The following is a 19576-nucleotide window of genomic DNA, read 5'->3' on the forward strand; positions in this document are numbered from 1 at the left end:
AGGCTGAATTGCAACTACTCTAACATTAGAAATCCGACTAAAATGTGCGCATACATGACGCCCATGAATCAAAGCAGAAGACCATCGCCCTCAGGTCTTCAACTGCGACGGAAGTGACCGGTGTTCTTCGAACTAAGGTAGCGAATGCTACTGCGATGTCGATGTGTTGTTGATCCCAACCTTGGTGTATGATTTGGGCTTTTCCATCTGCCCATGTCTCAAACCAACCCTGCGGAATATACCTAATCGAGGAGTTACCGGCTATTTCTCTGTATACATCGACTGTCCAATCGTTTTGGAGTGCAGTTCTTTACATTTTGTCAGGTCAGTGACAGCAGGACTCTGTTGTCGTACCGGGGAAGGACTATGTTGCCGTAGATTTAGCAAGCGCAGCTAACTTTTCAAGAAGGAAGGGATTATACATGTTACATGTCGGATACGTGTGCAACACACGATCATTAGCTGAATAAAAAATACATTCATTGCAGTGTTATGAAGGAGGAAGTTTCTAGCTGGCTTTCAAGGGTTCCTCTGTGAGATAGCTAGCTAGCTTGCTAGGTAGGCTAGCTAGCATAGCTAATTTACTTAATAGTTAGCCTGTAAATATGTGCGTTATATGTGAATACTGCAGCCTAGCTATCCGTTTAGTCAAATGTGCAGGTCGACTTTGTGGTCATGGTCTATAACTGTGTCTGTACAATGTATCAGAAACAAATGAGCTGTGCTGCATGACAGTGACTATAAGGTTGCCATTTGAGAGTTAATCAAGGAGTGATTAACAGCTGCTTCTTGCTCGGAGTGTTGATAACGGTGTAATCTAGCTAGCTACATACGGTATTGTATTTTACATTGTCTATGTTATAATTACCCAAGATAGCTGTACATTGACCTACCGATGGTTGTTTGTATAGCATAGCTACCTTAGTCATGGTCTGTTGTTTTTAGTGTAAGTGAACAACCCAATTGGATGCTCTTGAATTTTAAATTCATGACATGGCCAGGAGGATACCAAAGCCTCCATGATTCAAAAGATGAAGCCACGTCACCAGATTGAGAATTGGCTTGATATTCATACACGCATATTTGCTGAATTGACCATTGAGATTTTGACTGTCAAATGTAACCTGGTCTTAACTTGAAAGGGTTCGTATGAATTGTGGCTGTATTCATAATTATAAGTCAAGGACTTAGGTGTTCTCACTACCATGGCAAACAGTACAGCCATATTTGCTCACTCCAGAGAGATCATTGTCTACTCATCATAGTAGTTACAACTGCTGGGTCATCATTGTGTTCTACATCACAGCACCTGTCAGTCCTGTTATAGCCTAATAATCAGCGTCTATTGATATTGGCACCTGTCATTTGCAGGAGGTAGGTGGTGATTATCTCAGTGAAGATCCATCCAGTCCTTCTGTGAAGCGTGTCTGTAGGGGTGTGGCACAGAGTTGTGTAACTCAGAAGTGGGAGAACAGGTAAAGCTCCGTGTTAACTCAGGGGTAAACAATCAAGGCTGTCTGTAACAACAGCAGATTTCATCGCTCTGCCAGCTGTCAAAAACATGTCAACGATCTAACAGCATCTTCTACGTACATTCCACATGTTACAGTGCCGAATATCTTATGCCTGTGTCCTGCTTACTGTGCTGCAGGTGGTCGCGGGCCCCACTGTGGATCCCCAACTGGAGCATCGGGAGGTGGCAGGCTCAGGCAGAGCAGCATAGCAGGGCCATGAGTGGGCAGGCGGGGGCCGGGGCTGGGATGCGGGGTCGGCGTGGGGGACGGGAGCGTGACCGGGAGCCGCCGCTGACGTCGCTCCATCAGCATCATTATCTGCACCAGCAGCAAGGCATGGACGCCTCGTGCTGGCTGGCTCCCAGCGCCCTGCGCCGGCTGGTGGAGCTGCCGTCCCCGCCGCTCTCCCGCCACCAGCTCAAGCGGCTGGAGGAGCACCGCTACAGCAGCTCCGGCCGCTCCCTGCTGGAGCCCATCATGCAGCGCTACTGGGAGTGGCTGGTGTGCTGCATGCCCGCCTGGATCGCACCCAACCTCATCACCATCGTGGGCCTGGCCACCAATGTCTTCACCACCCTGGTGCTAGTCTATTACTGCCCCACTGCCACTGAACAGGTAGGCCAAAGTTCCCAGGAAGCATGTTGTAGCACATTATGCAAGGGGAAAATGATGTCTCGGTTAAGGCATCAAGAGGTTTTCAGTTGGTCTCTTAATGGTCTCACTTGGCATATTATTATAAAGGGTAATTTGTCATGTTCTAAGTTATAAGAAACCCTTTTTTTCATGTAGGAAGGATCCTGCTTTTTTTTTTTTTTTAAAGTGAGTCTTTTTGAGCTGAAACTGAATGGGAAATTGTTGCTATTTGTATTGGTTAGTCTACTACTACTGTACATGATGACAACTAGCAGACCAAATGATCAGCAGGAATAGCAGTTATTAGGCCCTCTGTTTTACACTGAAATTCAACTCTGGTGCTAACTAGTTTGGCATAAAACAACATTTAATTTCATTTTTAATTTTAAGGTCAAAATAGCTATTGAATAAAAGCCCTTCCTCATGTAGACATGTGATCAACATTGATTGTATGAGATTATCCAAATATATAAAAAAAATCATGCTGTTCATGAAAATCCGCCATTGTGCTCAATAGGCTGTACCACATAGCTTGTAGGACCTACCTTCAATAAGTGATTAGGATGGGTGCATAAGTTGTAGTTATCCTCTTTGCTGTATTAATGTGAAGCCCCTTTCAACATTTAGAAAGTTCAAATTTCAAATTTCAGCTTGCTCTGAACTTCTTAATGTGTTTGTGCAAAGCAAAACTGAATTGATTTATTTGTTCTTTTACTGAACAAATGATGTGTGGTGACAGTTTTTTATCCGCCACTTTGTTTACTCTGCTGTGGCGGGGATAGAGCCTCCAAAATACCTCAGGCTTTCTTTTCTGGACACATACCGCGTGGTCCCCCCTCTCAGGTTGCAAACATAGTCTACATCTGATACTGTTGGCCCAGCGCAAGCATGTCCTATCATGTAATATACTACACGAGTGGAGAACACTTAACATGCACGTTATAGCATATTTCAAGCATTAGGCTTGCAGGCTTTCCCCATCTAAAAAAATCTAAGGTTAACTTTTAACAGCACAACAAGTGAACAACTGGCATATATTCTGTTAGCGATCATTTGGAAGGAGCACTAGGTTGAGAAAAGTATCTGGAACTGCGGTTAATCTGCAAGTGATCAGGACATCATGTTCTGTATGATATCGTTTGCCCCCGAGGTCCTGCAGTAATGGTTCTTATAATGTCTTTGCCAGGGACGCATGGAGTCAGTTTTGCCAAGCTGGCAGGGTTTGACCTTAAGAAGGGTTCACCTCTCCATGTGTGTTCTTCAAGTTTTGCCTACTATGTCAAATGAGGTCTACAGAGCCAGCCGACCTAGAATGAAGACATGAAACTTTTACTCGCATCTGTTGTTTTTCCTCTAAAAATAACCCCATCTCTATGTCATACGCCCCTCACATTTCCTCTGTAGGACAAAGGTTGAGGTAACTCAGGCACATAAGTGAGAGAGAGCAAAGCAAAAGTTCTCCAGTTTCCAAGAATGCAGTACTTGGCTGCTCTGCAGCACTTAAGTCTGCAGAGATTAAGCCTTATGCAACATAAGAGTATTTGTGCTAACTCAGGTTGGTTCCCGTCTGCTATAAAATCTCAAGACATTGCTTGTTGATTAAAACAATCAGTCAGCTAGATATCCCACAGGGCATTAATGAGAAGAGACCAATTGTTGGAGGCTTTGAAATGGGGTAGGTGAAACAAAGGGGAGTGGGGCAAATTACTTTGGCATAAGGAGAAGATTGCAAAAAGATCACTGTCTGTGAAGATTATGCCAGTTTCCAGCTGACAGCTTTAGGGGAAGCAGTGCCCTAAAGGTTTATAGGACAAAGGTTATCTTTAAGTACAGTTCCCAAAATAGACTTATTGCATATCAAGACTGTGATCAGTGACTGATAAAGCATACATTATGACTACTCATTTGTTTATGTATACTTTTTAAAGATTTTCTCAAGAAAAGCTCTGTGTCTAGTTCAGTACATACTGGAAATGCTAGTAAACATAGTAAGCATCCTTCTTTTCTGTTGCACAGAGGATTTGACGTCATAGCAGATTGAATATCTTGGCCTGCTTCAGCGGTTGCTCAGGAACACGCTCTTGTTAATGAGGAGCCGCATGTTTCATATTTGTGTAGCTCTTTTAAAGATCTTGCATAACGGGGGGTTTACTCCTTGTCAAAACAGATGGCAACTATTAGTTATATGAAGAAATATGAATAACAATTAACATGGTCAAGGACAAAGCCATTGTGTTGCTCAATATCTTAAATGGGTAACTTTACAATTGCTCGGATGTGCTTCCTTGTTCCTTTGTTAGGAAGCACACAGAATCTAATCTATTCATATCATTTGTATTAATCATGCAGTAAAACTGATTATGTCGCATAGAAATCACAGCAGTCATATCGGTTCCCAGCAGGGTGTGCTTACTAATGATTCTTATTTTCCTTAAGGCGCCACTGTGGGCATATCTGCTCTGTGCCGTGGGCCTGTTTATTTACCAGTCGCTGGATGCCATTGATGGAAAGCAGGCCAGGCGCACTAACAGCAGTTCACCACTGGGAGAGCTTTTTGATCATGGCTGTGACTCCCTGTCCACAGGTAGGCTGCTGCTATGCTGGATACTGCCCACTGTTGCTACCGTCTAATGGGATCCTATCGGTGTGTGGGACTACTGTAGACCTCCAATAAGTGATTAGGATGGGTGCATCTAATGAATCCTATAGGTGTGTGTAGGACTACTGTAGCCCTGTGATGGTCACCACCACGGTAATAATCTCTTGCTCTGCCCTCTCTTCCAGTGTTTGTCGTCCTGGGCACCAGCATCGCTGTGCAGCTGGGCACGAACCCCGACTGGATGTTCTTCTGCTGCTTTGCGGGCATGTTCATGTTTTACTGTGCCCACTGGCAAACCTACGTCTCCGGTACCCTGCGTTTTGGCATGTGAGTGTGAACACTGGGGGGCTCAAGGAATGCATTTATGTATACATAATACATTAATGCGTTATATAAATAAGGGTTTAAAACGTATACCTATTGGTATGTGGATCATACACATAAAGTCTGTTATGTAAATAGCTATTGTGTAACTTGCCTTAAAACTGAAAAAAAAAATGAAGGGTTTCTCTATCTGAAAACATTGTGAACCGCTCAGGAATTGGAGGAGGTGGGTGTGTTTTGGAAAACGAATACATTATTCAGTGTAATGCATTGCATCTTGTGTCAAGAGGCAAAATACTTATTAAGCTGGGCTTAAGATGTCCAGTTTGATATACTGACTTCTACTCCCACTCACCCAGTTAAACAAACAATGTTTTGGGAGAGTGTTCCGGTCTGATTCAGTCTCTTTTATGCACTGGCCAGATTTGATGTAACAGAGGCACAGATCAGTCTAGCCTTGTTGCAGATGTTCACAGCCATTGTTGGCCCCAGGTTTTGGAACATTACGGTAAAACTTCAGCGCCTTTGTGATGCCGTTTGCCACCCCCTTGGGCTGCTTAACAAGTAGTAGCAGGCAAATCAGCCTATTCTGTCCAACACAGATTGTTGCTCTGCATGGCACAAAAGCAAATTTCTCAAATCACTTTTTAAAAAAAAAAAAAACCCTCTACTCTGTGATCACAACCAGCACTGTGCTTAAGTACTGATGTTTAATTCGTTAGTCTTAAATTAATGTGTATTTGAAGTTCGTAAGATTTGGCTGGGTGATGTTGTGATTGGAGTGGCTGGCTGAAGTGCTGGAATGGAAGAGCCGGTCTAATGGTGTAGAGTTACAAATGGATGCTCCAGTCTGTGTTTGACCAGAGTATGGGGCAGCTGTGTGTTTGTGGACAGAGTTAATTACTGTTCTAATCCATGCTCTCAATCCCCTCTGCTCTTTATACCCCGCTCAGCATTGATGTGACTGAAGTGCAAATCTTCATTATTATCATGTATTTGCTGGCTGCCATTGGAGGATCCGCTTTTTGGCAGTCTCCGGTAATTCTGTGCTCTTTCTCACTAACTCTGACATGTTCTGAGGAAATTTGTTCTGATTTTTGTCATAGGTGCTTTTGGATTGCTGATTTAGCCATTTAGAGATAGCATGCTAATGATACGACTTAACTTTTATTGCTTGTAGTGAGCAAAATAATGTCTACATTGTTGGTGGATAACAATGTTGCTTGATTTTCTTTTCTGTTTTTGCCCTCTTAAAGCTAAATGTGTTAAATTATTGAACTGGGATATATGTCCATTCAGTTGTACTGTAACTGTGATGTGAATGTGTCTCTGATCCCCCATCTCATTCCCTTTCACAGATCCCTATAATTAACATTGAAATGAAAATAGTTCCTGCCATATGTACATTCATAGGGGTTATCTTTTCCTGTACTAATTACTTCCGGGTTATATTTACTGGAGGTGTGGGCAAAAATGGATCCACAATAGCGGTAAGTAATCTTTCACTTGACATTTCCTGATGTTTTACTCATATGTTGGATTTCTACTTGCAGTGTGATGACCAGTGTGATCTTGTTTTGTGTTTGTTGTAGGGAACAAGTGTCCTCTCCCCTGTCCTTCACATAGGTTCTGTTATAATCTTGGCTATGATGATCTATAAAAAGTCAGCTATTCAGCTTTTTGAAAAACACCCATGTCTGTATATATTGGCATTTGGCTTTGTGTCTGCCAAGATCACTAACAAACTAGTGGTAAGTTTACCTCCTTAGATATTTGAGAATGTTTATTATGAACTAAAATAACCTAAAAATCACATACTGTTTATTATTGTCTCAGTAAGTATAAAATGCTTGAAGTGAGCAGAGTGTAGTCAACTGTTTCTTTCTTTCTGTGGTAGGTTGCTCATATGACAAAAAGTGAAATGCATCTTCATGACGTAGCATTTCTTGGCCCTGGGCTACTGTTCTTGGACCAGTATTTCAACAGTTTTATTGATGAATACCTGGTGCTTTGGATCGCCCTGGTAAGTTAATAATCACTCCTGTTTGCAATTCTTTTGAGGCACATTCAAAGTTTCAGTTTTTTCTCCAAAATGGGCGCTTTTCCAGGGACTAGGGAGTTTGAAGTAGTGATCATAAACTGGCTGGGTTTTTTTATAATGCATAGGGATTTGGGGGAAAACAGCTATTATTTGCTATTTAGCTACTACTGTCATTCTCAGTGTTCAGATGTAGGCATTGCTGTATTTATAACAATTCTTCATGTGAAAGAGCTTATACATGTCCTTATCTTAAAGATGTTTACAGAGCTCTATCTTTTAAGTAGCAAGAGTTTGTCATTCTTAATGAAATCTTTCATGTTTTGGAAATCAAAAGACAAACTGGTGCGTTTTCATCTCCATTTGGCAGATTCTCTCATTCTTCGATCTGGTGCGTTACTGTGTCAGTGTTTGCAATCAGATTGCCTCCCACCTTCACATCTTTGTCTTCAAAATCAAGCCACTGACCACGGCACCTATTCAGTGATCTATCTCCACTGCCAGCTATACGAAGAGTTCACGTGTTTCTATTGCTCTGTTTGGCTTTCTTTTTGTCCAGGACCGGGTACTAGGAGTACTAGGCACCGCTAATGCGAATTACCAATAAGGTCTTTCCCAGGAGGATTTTGTTAGATGTATAATTTATTTCTTCCATCACTGTAAAAGTGCATCCTGTGTTACTGATCTGCTGATTTCTCACTCGTATCACAAAACACATTAACCAAAAAGATGTAATTTAAATCAGATTAATGTGCCCTTTAGATCTCTAAATGTGGGACAGAGTAAATTGATAGAGCAGCTGGACAGTGTACATTTATAGTAAGGAACTGTCAGTACTAGGTGCTATTTTATTCAATTCTAACCATTATCTGCTATATAATCACCCAGGCTTGAACAACTGAAACAATTATAGGTTCACTGGCCTTCTTTTGAAGCTGTTTTACCTTAACTGAGGGTATGAATGTTAAATCAAATTACATTGACTTACAGTAGATCACTTAAACAATTGCAGAGAAATGTCAGTGTACATAAAAAAAAATAACAGTCTTCACTTCCATATCATTTAAATGCCACTTGATGGAAATATTAAGAATTTGCCCATTGAAGACTAGATAGCAACTGGGGTTTACAGAGGGAAATGTATTTCCCTTTTGATGAACAACTGTTTTGTGCCAGTTGTGATATCTTTGAAATTTAAGTTTTTCACACCAGGCAATGTGTATTTCACTTGTGTCGTGGGTTTGAGAAGTATTATTTGGAAATCCATTTGAATAGTTGGTGTATCACACTTGTGTTGTGTTGCATTTTGTCATTTACGGGATGTTAATGTAGTTTCTGCAACAGTTGCTGCATACACTTCACATTTATGGCAGTGACAAGTCATCACAATTAAAATGTAGACATATTATGTAAATATAATCAAACTGCCCTTCCCTGTGAAACATACAAGATGTTGCAGTGTATTGCATTCATTATTGTTAATCAGTGCTGCTCTGGACTTGATATTCAGTTATATTCCATTATACTGTATGCAATTTATTTGTTTCTTTGTTACCCCTGCTGCATCAAATGTATCCCTTTTCTTATATTTATTGCTTTCCCCCTCTTTTTTTTCTTTAAAAAAAGAAACTTTTGCTTTGCGTGCCTGACACGATTCATGTTGCACTGCTGCTTCCTGCCTAAAATGCTAAGTTCAAATAAAGTAGCAGTGTGTTATTTTGCTAAATTTACTAATTTATTTAAGAACAAAATTAATTTGGTTTCTCACTCATATCAGTTTTGCTGATGGGAACATTTTTGTTGTTGTTGAAAACAGTAGTAAAGATGACCAGATAGTGAGTGTGTGTGTGTGTGTATGAGGAGATTTAAAAATATATATACAACAGTATGCACTGATGACCCAGCATGCCGCTCTGATCACCTCACATTTGTCCTGTCTCTGATTCTGCATGTTATGTGCATTATTACTTTCTAGTGCAAGCCCGACATCTGTTATTCGTTTTATTTCATAACATGTAAAACATGCTGCTTGTAGCATTCTCGTCCACTGTTCCGCAAGAAAAGAAACTCTTTGGCACATACTAGAATTGTAAGTGGAAGGGAAGGTAAAATTACAGTAGCTATGCCCTACGTGTCGATGTCTTGTATTAATAATCGTTGCATACGCACATTGCTTAGACAGAAAATATACTAACAAGTGCTCCAGAGTCTAATGGTGTGGCTTTTCTCTTGTTTTGAACCATAGAACCATACGTGATGTCATATTGGCAGGACTAATTATGATATACTCTTGTAATGGAACTGAGAGATGTGTGTCTGGGCACAGATTTGTTTTGTTGTTTTGTTCTGTTTTTCTGTATTGTTGCTTATAGGTCAGTGCTTAAACATGAGCAATGCTTATTATAACTGTTGCCTTAAATGTAGTTCTGAATTATCCTGACATCTTGGGTTTTCGTTTCAAGTTCATACCTATCAAGCTTGTTATTACTCCTGTCGGTACTGAGAAATTGCTTGATTTCTCCCCCACCTTTTCAGTTTATTTCTAGATGGCCAAGCTCAGGTATACTCTAAAATGCTTATCCGTGTTTGCATGAACCCACAGATAAGAGGAACAGACAGACATGTGACAATCTATCCATTACATTACAATGCAGTTCTTCCTGTTTATTTGCAAATGCTGCTACCGGCCCTGTTGAATCTGTTTGTGAGCATACTTTTCTGCCTCATCCATATAATGCCTATGGTGTGTATCTTATTGATGAAAGTATGAATGTTAGGTTGATCAAACTGATGGAGGAAAAAAAATATGCCTGTTACAGACATGTACCCTGAATATCTTGGAAAACTAGCCTACACGTTTATCACTACCATCACAAGCAGTCGCCCACCATGAAACGTGGGTGTTTTTTTTTTTTTTTTGGACAAAAGTCCATGGAGTATGGTCATTTCACTGAAATGGCATTAACCAGCTAAACCTTCTTTATAGAATTTCTTAATTTGTGTTTTGCATGCCATGCTTGCCCATCATCTGTGTCTGTTAATTTGTTTTTTTAGCTTTTTATTTTCTTTGAGGGGTTTAACGATACATTTTAAATTCATTAGATGAATTATGAAATAATATCTGTTAGCACAGGCAACTACTGAATGGGCTAACACTTATGTCATAGTCGTAATATATTCTGTTTATGGAGGCCAAATATTCTGTAAGGAAGTAAAGTTGTACATAAAAGTGAGGCTGTTTTTTGAGTGGTCGAAATGTGTAGGCTGTTTCACATACGTTATGGCCTGCTGTAGTGTCTTTAACTCAATCAAAAACATGGCAACATCACAGAATGTGTAGGTGTTCTTCTAAAGCCTGTCAGGTTTATGGCAGGGCAATGATAACTACTTCTGTGTACAGCTTTTCCTTTTAAAAGAACATTTACATTGTGTGCTGATTGTTTCTGGCGAAATATGGCAAGCTGACTTCTCTGTCTCTATTGGTTTGTAAGAGTTGCTGTTCTCTCATTTTGGAATAAAAAAGCACCTGTAAAAATAAAGATAGCTATATTTATGATAAACACCTGGTTTCATTTCATTTGTTGGATAAAAATACCAGCAGTCAAAACGCACAAAGTGGGCAGATACAAGCCGAAGTTAAGAAACAACAGAAAGATAGATCAGAACTGAACACTGGTAGCATGGCACTGGTTTATTAAATTTCACGTCACCATAGAGGTCTCGCCCATTTCAGAACCCCTGCCTTCACGTAGCGTCCCACTGTCTATATCGCCACCAAGCTCTGGCCCATTGTGTGTTAAAACTAACACAAAACACATTAGTCAAATTCACATCAACTGATGTGCTGGTTCTCTTCACACTAGATAAAGTCATTTTGTGATATTACAAACCACTCAGACATTTGTTTCTTCTGAAACTCTTTACTTTTCTCAAATAAATGAATCAATAAATAAATACAAATGAATAAATAAATAAATACAAATACATACATACAACATACATCATACATTAAATCTTCCTAAATTCAATTTAAATATAGAGTAGTTTCCCAAGGACATCACATCAGCATGGACTGCAAGGACTTGCGTACAGATGCCATCTCCTGTTTTTGCTGTTTATCACAGACACCACACACACACACACACAAATGCAAACATTATTTTTTATCTTATTTCTGTATGTATTTAAGTTGCAGTCATTGATCCTAATGATCCTTGTTGGCTGAAAAATCATTGAAATTACACCCCTCCTGTCACAATGTGCTGATGTGCTGGAATAGTATATGGTTCAAACTTATACTGTATAACCCACTAAAGAACACACGTTGCACCGACAAGAATGAGAGGAGAACTGCACTGAATTTGGCCGAATGTGCTACCAATCCTGGTCAAGTATTGCACCTTTGAGGTCGGGGTACATTTTTGTTTACATGTTGCTACTCACAGTGACTATAAGCATATTTTTCTGGTAGGCTGACATCTCCTGGCGTAGATCAGTCAGGAGGACTCCCTGCTCCTCACTGTGTGTTTTCTCCACTTCTTGCAGGCTCTACCAACATGAACACCACAAGCTGACAACATTGGGTGCCTCTCATGTGAAGCCTCGCTCCTCGGGCCTCGATCCTCACTGATCTACATAAAGAATGATGGGCGGCAACAACGATAGTCTATCCCTTCGTCTATCTTTCTTTATGTAGATCAGTGAGGATCGAGGCCCGAGGAGCGAGGGAGGACGTATAAACTTTCCATGAGAGGCACCTATAGACTGACCGTGTTACCTGTGTTACCTGAACATGGTATAGCATTAGCTACATAGTAAATAGCTTATTTTCCTCCCAAGTTAGCCTCTCCATCCTCTTCTGCCATGTTATCCATGTAATGAAGCTAACTAGACGGAACTAGCCGACCAGAAAGTTGAGCACAAGGCAGAAGAAAATAAATTTCTAAAATGGGCGTGGCGGAAAAGGTCGATTACCTCGACTGGATACTACTGCTTGTTAGAACACTACTATTTAACACATCATTAGGGCTGACACCTGTTGTAACATGGCGTTTCCTTTCAGTTACTCAGTGTTGGATTTCACCTACAATTATATTCAACTCATCCAAAATGATACAGGTACAGTATGCTATAAAACTTTTACATCCGGGTTTTGTTGTTGTTTTTAACAAAAACACAATAATAGGCTGTTGCAAATGTGGTCCTCGAATTGAGAGCCAATGTCTTAACAGTTGTCTGACAAGTCAGAAGAACAGGGAAGGCAACTGCAGGCTACAATTAATGAAGAGATAAAATGTGGCAAAACCCTTAAAACTGTCATAACCCACATTGTGTGGTGATTAGTTACCTGTATATACTGATCCATAAGATGCTTCAGTGTCTTCAGTCTCTGTCCTTGTGCTGCTCTCATGTGCTGAAACATATTCTGCTGATGCTGGAACATGTTCTGATAGGAGCAACGCATTACATGGTCAGATTCCTTACCACTCGTATGCTCAGAAGATGGTGAAAGCAAGCAATGGAGACCCACTTAACCTACCACAAGTTTCTCATCCATTTCTTTTGACTTTTGCACATCAGTCTTCCACTGCTGAAACACAGCATTGAACTGGGAGGTGTAGTCTTTTGTCAGCTGACCCCTTGAAGACAGCAGTCAGGATTTTTTAAAAAAATTTTTTTGTTTGTTTTACTTTTTATTGACTGTGTGAAGTGTTTTTTATAAAATACAATTTTGACGTCGTTACAGAGAAAGCCACCAGTTAAACCACATATTCAAGTCTCACATTAGGACAAGCAATCTGACCTCTCTCTCTGTTGGTTCTGCCACAATTGCACCATCTTCTGGTTGCTGGTTTTCAGTGAAGAACTGGTGAAGGCATGAAGTTGTTTCTTCTTAGCCAGGAAGGCTTGGTTTACATTTGCTGTGAGAAACATAATATTGTAGTCTAGCAATTATTTCCAAAAAATACAGTAACAACAAATGCAAATAAGGAGTATCGCTCAATGAAATTTAACTACTTGAGTTGTCTTATGTACTGTACCTCCAAACTGATCTATCATGGTCCTGAAGTTCTCCCTGTTGGTGATTTTAGTAGACAGAATTAGGCTATACAAAACACTGTGTTGACATGTAGTGGAATCAAATGCATTTACGGACAGCCCTTACCCTGGCAAAAAATCTTCATTTGACATCAACTGTCTACTCCTTTTGCTTGCTGCTGTGGTGTCATCTGGATAATCAAATCAAACAAAATGTTACTTAATGTGTTTATGTTTAACTTCACTGTTATGTCTTCAAGGTAGAACCAGTGTTAATATAGGTATCAAGAAATGGTTGTAAGCCTAAGGATATTGTAATTGATAAATATTGACATATACATGTACAGAAAGACCAGTTTGAGTTGTACACATTTTGTGATATGCTGTGCACTTCAAATGCTTCAGAAACTGTCTTGTACACTTCTCCACATCTGTTCAATGCTACCCATACATCAGAAGACTTTGATCACTTTACTAAAAAGACTTTACTAAAAAGACCACCACACCATCTGTGAGATCTGGTAATGTCTACTGAATTCGCGCACAGGTGGACATTTTTTTTCCTTTTGCTTTGTCATTGAGTAGATGAGTGAGATGGATAAAGATGAATTAATGTTAAGACTTAAGAGTAAGATTCACACTGTCTGAAAACCTATAATTGTGCGACTTGTTTTGATATTGATAGCAGCATAGAGGATAGCAGCTAGCTGTTAGCTTCTTTAGGCTAAACTTACCATTTTTTTCCAAGTGAGGTCTCTTTGAAGCCATCTGTGCTTGCTACTTATTCTTGTATAATGTCAGGACAGAATAGTCAAGACAAGAGATCCTCAATGGTTTCCCACAGAAACTGAAATGTAATAAATCAAATTATTAAAATATATGTAACTTGATAGTAGGGTATATTTCAGGATATTTTGTTGTCATGTTAGCGTCACTCAAGCAGGGAGGTTGGATAGAGAACGTTATTACTAGCTAACATTAGCTAGCTATAACAGCTCATTATGGATGAATTTAACAAACACATTACCTCTTTTCGGCAGATACAATCTCCACTTACTTATTCAGTTAATTGCCACCGGTGTGTAGGGCAACAGGAAACACTTTTTGCAGTGTGGTGTTGAACTTGAAATGAACGTTGGTAATGTTAAGTCTCACCAGAGAATGTGGTGGTCACACTTCACCTGCCTCCTTGTTCTGAAAAACTTGCACGCGACAAACGCATTTCAGCCCGAGGATTTTATTTGAATCGCTCGACTTCAACCCCCTCCGCTTAAAATCCAGTAAAAACATTGGTCCTCTCAAGCAGATAGCAACAGCTAGGCAGAAAAGGGCTGCACTTGTGTTACCTCTCTTTTGGGGTTGGTACATCCAACTATGAAATTGTGTACAACTGCTACTCATACCATCCATAGACCATATGGCTTTGCCATAGACCTAAAATGCCCTGAACTAACGTCGCCCGGGCGCTACTCTGAATACTCACGCCATCTCGTGGTAGTCTCTGGAACATCTATCTTGATGAACAGGTCTAGTTTTTACAGCAATCAAGGTTTAAAGAAGTGTCAATTACCATGGAAAGGAAACGTGTTGTGTCTCCTTCCAGTATTTTTTCTGAACAATGTAATAGGTAGGTTGAAATACGGTCTTTCAAACATGCACGATCATCTTAAATCTCCATCAGTCGGTTTGCTATGCACTGCAACACAGTTCAAAGAGATCAATTCAGAATGAGGTGTTTTAAAAAAAAAAAAAAAAAAAAAAAAGCAAAACGTTTTTATTGTGTTATAATGAAAAAAGTTTGAGGGTAAAAAAAGTTTGAGGATAAAGCAGAGGGCCCGTAAATTTACCATAGAAACTTGCCGAGGATCAGGATCCGGGTACTCTTACGAGAAAAAAACAGGAAGTACAATCATTGTCGGCTTGTTGTGAGGCTGACTTCCTTGTGTCATGTACTTTTAATTATTGGAAACGGCATTCTGTTTAAGACTATATTGGTCGTCTTTTTGCACATAGGCATATAGCCTACTATCATGACGGGATGTAAATGACCGTCGACCTTCCTTAAAATGACGTGACACCACTAGGAAGGAAACTTTGAGAGGTAAGCTAGGCTACCACTCTTTTTAGCCAGGCTGCTAATGTCGCAGACGCTCTCCATATCAGTCAAGTTAATGCAGCGTTACGATTAACGATTTCATTTGCATTTATCGATCTGTTTACCTTTAATGTTGTTTTCACTTTGACACAAATAGGCTATTGTGAATTTGGAGATGTAACATTGATTTTGGCTTGACTCCAGAGTTGTGCCTAAAACACGAGGTAATCTAATTGGACAGCTTCGTTAAATAAACTGATTAGCTGTCTCTTGTGTGTAGCCTTGCTTTCGTAATGTAAAAAATAAGTATTTTTTTTTTTAACATTTTGCCTAGCATGTTTCTGTACAATCACTCGTATTCCGTGGAACCAATCTCTGCAACTCAATCCGCTAAGTTTCATTTTCTTGAGAAACAGGAACTCTGTCCGATGCTAGAACTACACGTAACACTGTCTACAATTCCTATTCCTAAACCCACATAACCTCATGTGTCGTTGTTCAATATTCTCCCTCTCTTACAGTCTTTCAGCAGGTTACAGCCGCACCAATACCCAGCAATGTGGTGGTTCCAGCAGGGCATGTGCATATTACCCGTGGCTCTGGTGATTTGGACTGCTGCCACGTTTGCCTTCGCCTACATCACTGCTGTGTTGCTGAAGCATGTTGACCCCCTTGTGCCATATATAAGGTAAGAGGACTGAACATACTTTTGCTTAGTCGATGTGTCATGTGTTGTGGTACCAATGATGACCAGTGTTGATAATGTCATTGATCCCATACAATGACTGATGTTGTAGGCTAATATAGTAAAATCCATGCAAATGTTTCATGTGGAAACTGAATGACCTTCTGGTTGCTGAATTTCAGAGGCAGAAAGGTGCTTGTAGATATTTGATGGCAAACTGGCATTCCTGTGTACAAAGATGTTTATTTTTTTCAGTACAAAAAAAAAAAAAATGATTGATGAATGAAAAAAATGAAAAATGATTTTTATTTGTATTTTTATCTTTATGTTACCTCTGAAGTGATACTGGGTCTGAAGCTCCTGAAAGATGTGTGTTTGGGATAATGCTCAACATCTCTGCATTCCTTGGTAAAGTAGCTAGTGTGTCTTTCTCTCTCTCTCTCTCTCTCTGTATGTTAATATATGTCCATAAAGTTTGTTTAAATGTCATGTTTGGACATGTCAGGTACAGTTAGATGACTGAATGGTATTTTTTGTTTTTGTTGTGGCTGCTAATACATTCCAATCAAGTATAAACTTACGGACATTGTATAACTATATACATAAAATCTCCTGGCCAACAAAAGTCTGTATGGTCTCCTTTTGGAAGGTTATATGGTGAATATGTGTGACTCAAAAGGCTAATCTTTCTCAGATCTCTCACACGGCGTGTCATGGTTTGATAACACTACAGGTATCGCCACCACTTATGTGCGGTATAAACAGGTCCAGGCGCTAACGGACCAGGGAGAGACCAGAGTCCATCAGCTGAACCTGCTGGGTATCATTCTTGGCTGGACCAGCTCCTTGGGCATGTGTGTCGTGGGGAACTTTCAGGTAGGACAACATTCACAGAATCATGTGACTTGGGACAGTTGTTTTCCCTCACTTCTGCATTCTCATGGTCTGTTTCTTTACAGAAAACAACCCTCTTCTCCATACACATTGTTGGGGCGGTGATGACCTTTGGTGTTGGAGCGCTGTACATCTTGGTGCAGGCCGGCGTGTCCTATCGGATGCAGCCGCATGTTCACAGCAAAAGCATGTTCTGGGTTCGCCTCAGTATCGCAATCTGGAGTCACGTCAGCATCATCAGCAGTATCCTTCCTCTAACTTTTAACCCTTAAATATCCCATGGGGAGAATTATCTTTCTATCTGTCTATCTTACCTATTTATTCATCTGTCTGCCTGTCTGATCTGATTAGATCTAATTGGTTGCTAATTACTCTACAGCAGAATTCACGTGATAAATCAGTGTAGATGCTGGAATATTGACAATTGCATGCAATATTGGAGAATGCCAGTTGTCCAGGGTAAGGTTAGTGGCAAAGGACAATCTTTCACATACCTTTTGAAGTGTGAATGCAGAGGCTGTATTCAGTCATTAAAATCCATGTTTGTATGTTACTGTTTCACTTTTTCACTTCCTCATCTGCTGGATGCTAAATTTGCTCCAACCTCTGCGGTCTCTCTGCATTTTCAGTCCCACATGGTGTTTGAGTGGTTCTCTCTGTAATGTCTGTAATCTGTCTGCTATAGCAGAGTGCTCCTTAACCTGGTGCTTCTTCAGTGTTTGTGTCATCCATGATCATGTACAGCAGCTTGCCTGGGATGGACTTGTCAAAGAAACTACACTGGATCCCAGGAGAAACGGTAAGGTTTAAGAGTGACAAGTTTGCAAGTTGAGTGCGAGTCAAAACTCTTTACCTTCATGAATAGAGGAAGTTCAGCAAAACCTTCTCAGTTTCATATCCATTTTAAGACTGGTCGACAGTTGTGGTCAATAAAAACAAAGATAGGACAAAATAAACAACAAAGGCACACCTTGACCTAGATACAATCTGTAAAATGTTTTTATTTCAAGAATATTCAAGAAGCTATGTTGTGCTTGTTTTTTTGTGTGGCAGGGCTACACCGCTCATCTTATCAGCACCATCTCTGAGTGGTCTCTGGCCTTCTCCTTTGTCTGCTTCTTCTTCACCTACATCAGGGACTTCCAAGTAAGAGCCTCATTCACCACCTTTCCTCCCCTTTTTCTTTATTCCCATCTCCCCTGCCCTCTATTTCACAAGACTGTATTTACCCATGATCTGCTTCAGTTTATGTATTACCGAATGTATGCATCAGAGCCTCACTTACCTTAACTTCTGCATAACATTGAATTGTGATAGAAAATCAACCTGAGAGCAGAGGCCACGCTTCATAGTAGTCACCTGTATGAGTCAACGCACTACGGCGTCATCGGGCCTCTGAGTCCAGGAGAAGACTCCCCCCTGCTCGCCGGCAGCATCTAGAGAAGAACAACACAACCATCTCCCTGGCAACCGGACTGGAACTCATGTGTATGCTCCACAATGGAGTGTTCCTGTTCAGATGCTCTGAAGAGAGGGCCTGAGTTGGATGAATTGAGTTTGGTAAAAAATTGGTTTCATCTTTCTGCTGTGAGATTCGGTCTAACAGGGGAATCTGGCCTGCTTTCTGCTATTGCTTGAGCTCTAAGCTTCTAGCTTCTGAACTAAAAAAAGCCCTGCTCCAGTGTCATAAGGTGTCCACTCTCTGAGTTATATGAAGAGATCCAACACTAACACCCAAATAACGCTGAGATTATTTATGTTATGACATGTCATATGTCATACCAGAAGATGTTCAGATTATTCTGAGAAAAAGCATCAGATACTGACATAAATTATGTCACACTTAAGAATGGGGAACTGGTCGTGCTTTCGCAGTATTAACGCAAATGAAGGATTATTTGTTGCATTTTTTTTTTTTTTTTGTCTTTGCTGGTTCTTTCACACTTTTAAATCTGTTGACGAACTGCAGGGGGCACTAAAGCCATACTGTTATGTGTAAGGACTGGCGTTGCTATGTTTACAAAGAGGTCTGGAATGTAATGAGTTGCAGAAGAGGACATGTTGAAAGAAGCCTAATGCCCGAGGAATAGGTCAAAGTGAGCATGTAACTGTGATGAATAATGTAAAGTCATTGCTCATGATCTCACTGCACACTGCCAGTTCACAATAATCTCACAAGACAAGTGTACCAACCTTCAACGGTTTCTCAGAACTAGGGACATTGTTTGAAAACATGGAGAGCCTGTTGCCATCAGTACTCTGGTTTTTACCCCATTGCATTGAGCTGTTTATACTTCTATTCAATTATTTGCATCAAAACACTTAATACAAAAGAAGACATAAAAGATATGAGGGATATTGGGGCTCGTCTTCTCACTTCCTGTGAAATTGTACTATTATTGTTGATGTGGAAGTGGGGAGCCACCTACTGCACTTCTTATTCCACATTATTGGTATTTACTAAGACATTAGGCATGGTGGGTATCAACCCATGATGATGTATCAAATACTGCCATTTCAGAAGATCCATTTATGTCAATAGTATATTTTGCTACTAGAAACTACTTTACTACTGTAGAATTGGTTTATTTGGAGCGTAACCAGTGATCATACATTCTGTTAATACAATACAATACTGTGCATTTCAGTTCAGTAGTCATCTTTCCACATTTTTACAATAAAGGACACAAACAAAAGCATTTACTGCCCGATTCCTGTCATATGTCAATATATAACAATATATTAACCTACATCA

General features: G+C 40.2%; 3 protein-coding genes across 6 annotated transcripts; 2 read left to right on the plus strand and 1 right to left on the minus strand.

Annotated features, from left to right (window-relative positions):
- Positions 1–134: 134 nt before the first annotated feature.
- Positions 135–10668, plus strand: cept1b (choline/ethanolamine phosphotransferase 1b). 3 transcript variants are annotated; one of them, XM_062546138.1, is made up of 10 exons: positions 135–324; positions 1372–1475; positions 1652–2129; positions 4584–4731; positions 4932–5073; positions 5494–5578; positions 6429–6560; positions 6663–6821; positions 6968–7093; positions 7479–10668. In XM_062546138.1, the coding sequence occupies exons 3-10, from the start codon at positions 1731–1733 to the stop codon at positions 7593–7595; spliced, it is 1308 nt and encodes a 435-aa protein (XP_062402122.1). In that variant the 5' UTR covers positions 135–324; positions 1372–1475; positions 1652–1730; the 3' UTR covers positions 7596–10668. The 3 variants fall into 3 exon arrangements, with proteins under 3 accessions (XP_062402122.1, XP_062402121.1, XP_062402124.1); XM_062546137.1 differs by lacking the exon at positions 5494–5578 and adding an exon at positions 6024–6108; XM_062546140.1 differs by lacking the exons at positions 1372–1475; positions 5494–5578 and adding an exon at positions 6024–6108.
- A 429-nt stretch (positions 10669–11097) lies between these two features.
- On the minus strand, positions 11098–14310 carry LOC134092347 (synaptonemal complex protein 3-like). 2 transcript variants are annotated; one of them, XM_062545144.1, is made up of 9 exons: positions 14205–14310; positions 13882–13994; positions 13275–13338; positions 13150–13184; positions 12912–13029; positions 12648–12747; positions 12456–12554; positions 11552–11656; positions 11098–11219 (listed from the first exon to the last, which is right to left on the minus strand). In XM_062545144.1, the coding sequence occupies exons 2-9, from the start codon at positions 13913–13915 to the stop codon at positions 11166–11168; spliced, it is 609 nt and encodes a 202-aa protein (XP_062401128.1). In that variant the 5' UTR covers positions 13916–13994; positions 14205–14310; the 3' UTR covers positions 11098–11165. The 2 variants fall into 2 exon arrangements, with proteins under 2 accessions (XP_062401128.1, XP_062401129.1); XM_062545145.1 differs by having other exon boundaries at positions 14175–14310.
- Positions 14311–15067: 757 nt separating this feature from the next.
- Positions 15068–19520, plus strand: dram2b (DNA-damage regulated autophagy modulator 2b). Its single transcript, XM_062546142.1, has 8 exons — positions 15068–15248; positions 15764–15930; positions 16268–16335; positions 16661–16803; positions 16887–17064; positions 17538–17620; positions 17875–17967; positions 18139–19520. The coding sequence occupies exons 2-8, from the start codon at positions 15800–15802 to the stop codon at positions 18259–18261; spliced, it is 819 nt and encodes a 272-aa protein (XP_062402126.1). The 5' UTR covers positions 15068–15248; positions 15764–15799; the 3' UTR covers positions 18262–19520.
- The last annotated feature ends 56 nt before the right edge of the window (positions 19521–19576 follow it).

The sequence above is a fragment of the Sardina pilchardus genome, chromosome 9, assembly GCF_963854185.1.
Source record: "Sardina pilchardus chromosome 9, fSarPil1.1, whole genome shotgun sequence".
Lineage (NCBI taxonomy): Eukaryota > Metazoa > Chordata > Actinopteri > Clupeiformes > Clupeidae > Sardina > Sardina pilchardus.

Coding starts and splice junctions, on each gene's coding strand:
- dram2b (XM_062546142.1), top strand. CDS start 15,800: ATGTGGTGGTTCCAGCAGGGCATGTGCATATTACCCGTGGCTCTGGTG. Junction 16,336..16,660: donor CAACATCTCTGCATTCCTTG/GTAAAGTAGCTA, acceptor ATAACACTACAG/GTATCGCCACCACTTATGTG. Junction 16,804..16,886: donor GTGTCGTGGGGAACTTTCAG/GTAGGACAACAT, acceptor GTTTCTTTACAG/AAAACAACCCTCTTCTCCAT.
- cept1b (XM_062546138.1), top strand. CDS start 1,731: ATGAGTGGGCAGGCGGGGGCCGGGGCTGGGATGCGGGGTCGGCGTGGG. Junction 6,822..6,967: donor AGATCACTAACAAACTAGTG/GTAAGTTTACCT, acceptor TTTCTGTGGTAG/GTTGCTCATATGACAAAAAG. Junction 7,094..7,478: donor TGGTGCTTTGGATCGCCCTG/GTAAGTTAATAA, acceptor TCCATTTGGCAG/ATTCTCTCATTCTTCGATCT.
- LOC134092347 (XM_062545144.1), bottom strand. CDS start 13,915: ATGGCTTCAAAGAGACCTCACTTGGAAAAAAATG. Junction 13,339..13,881: donor ACCTCACTTGGAAAAAAATG/GTAAGTTTAGCC, acceptor TTGATTATCCAG/ATGACACCACAGCAGCAAGC. Junction 12,748..12,911: donor CAGAACCAACAGAGAGAGAG/GTCAGATTGCTT, acceptor GCTGTCTTCAAG/GGGTCAGCTGACAAAAGACT.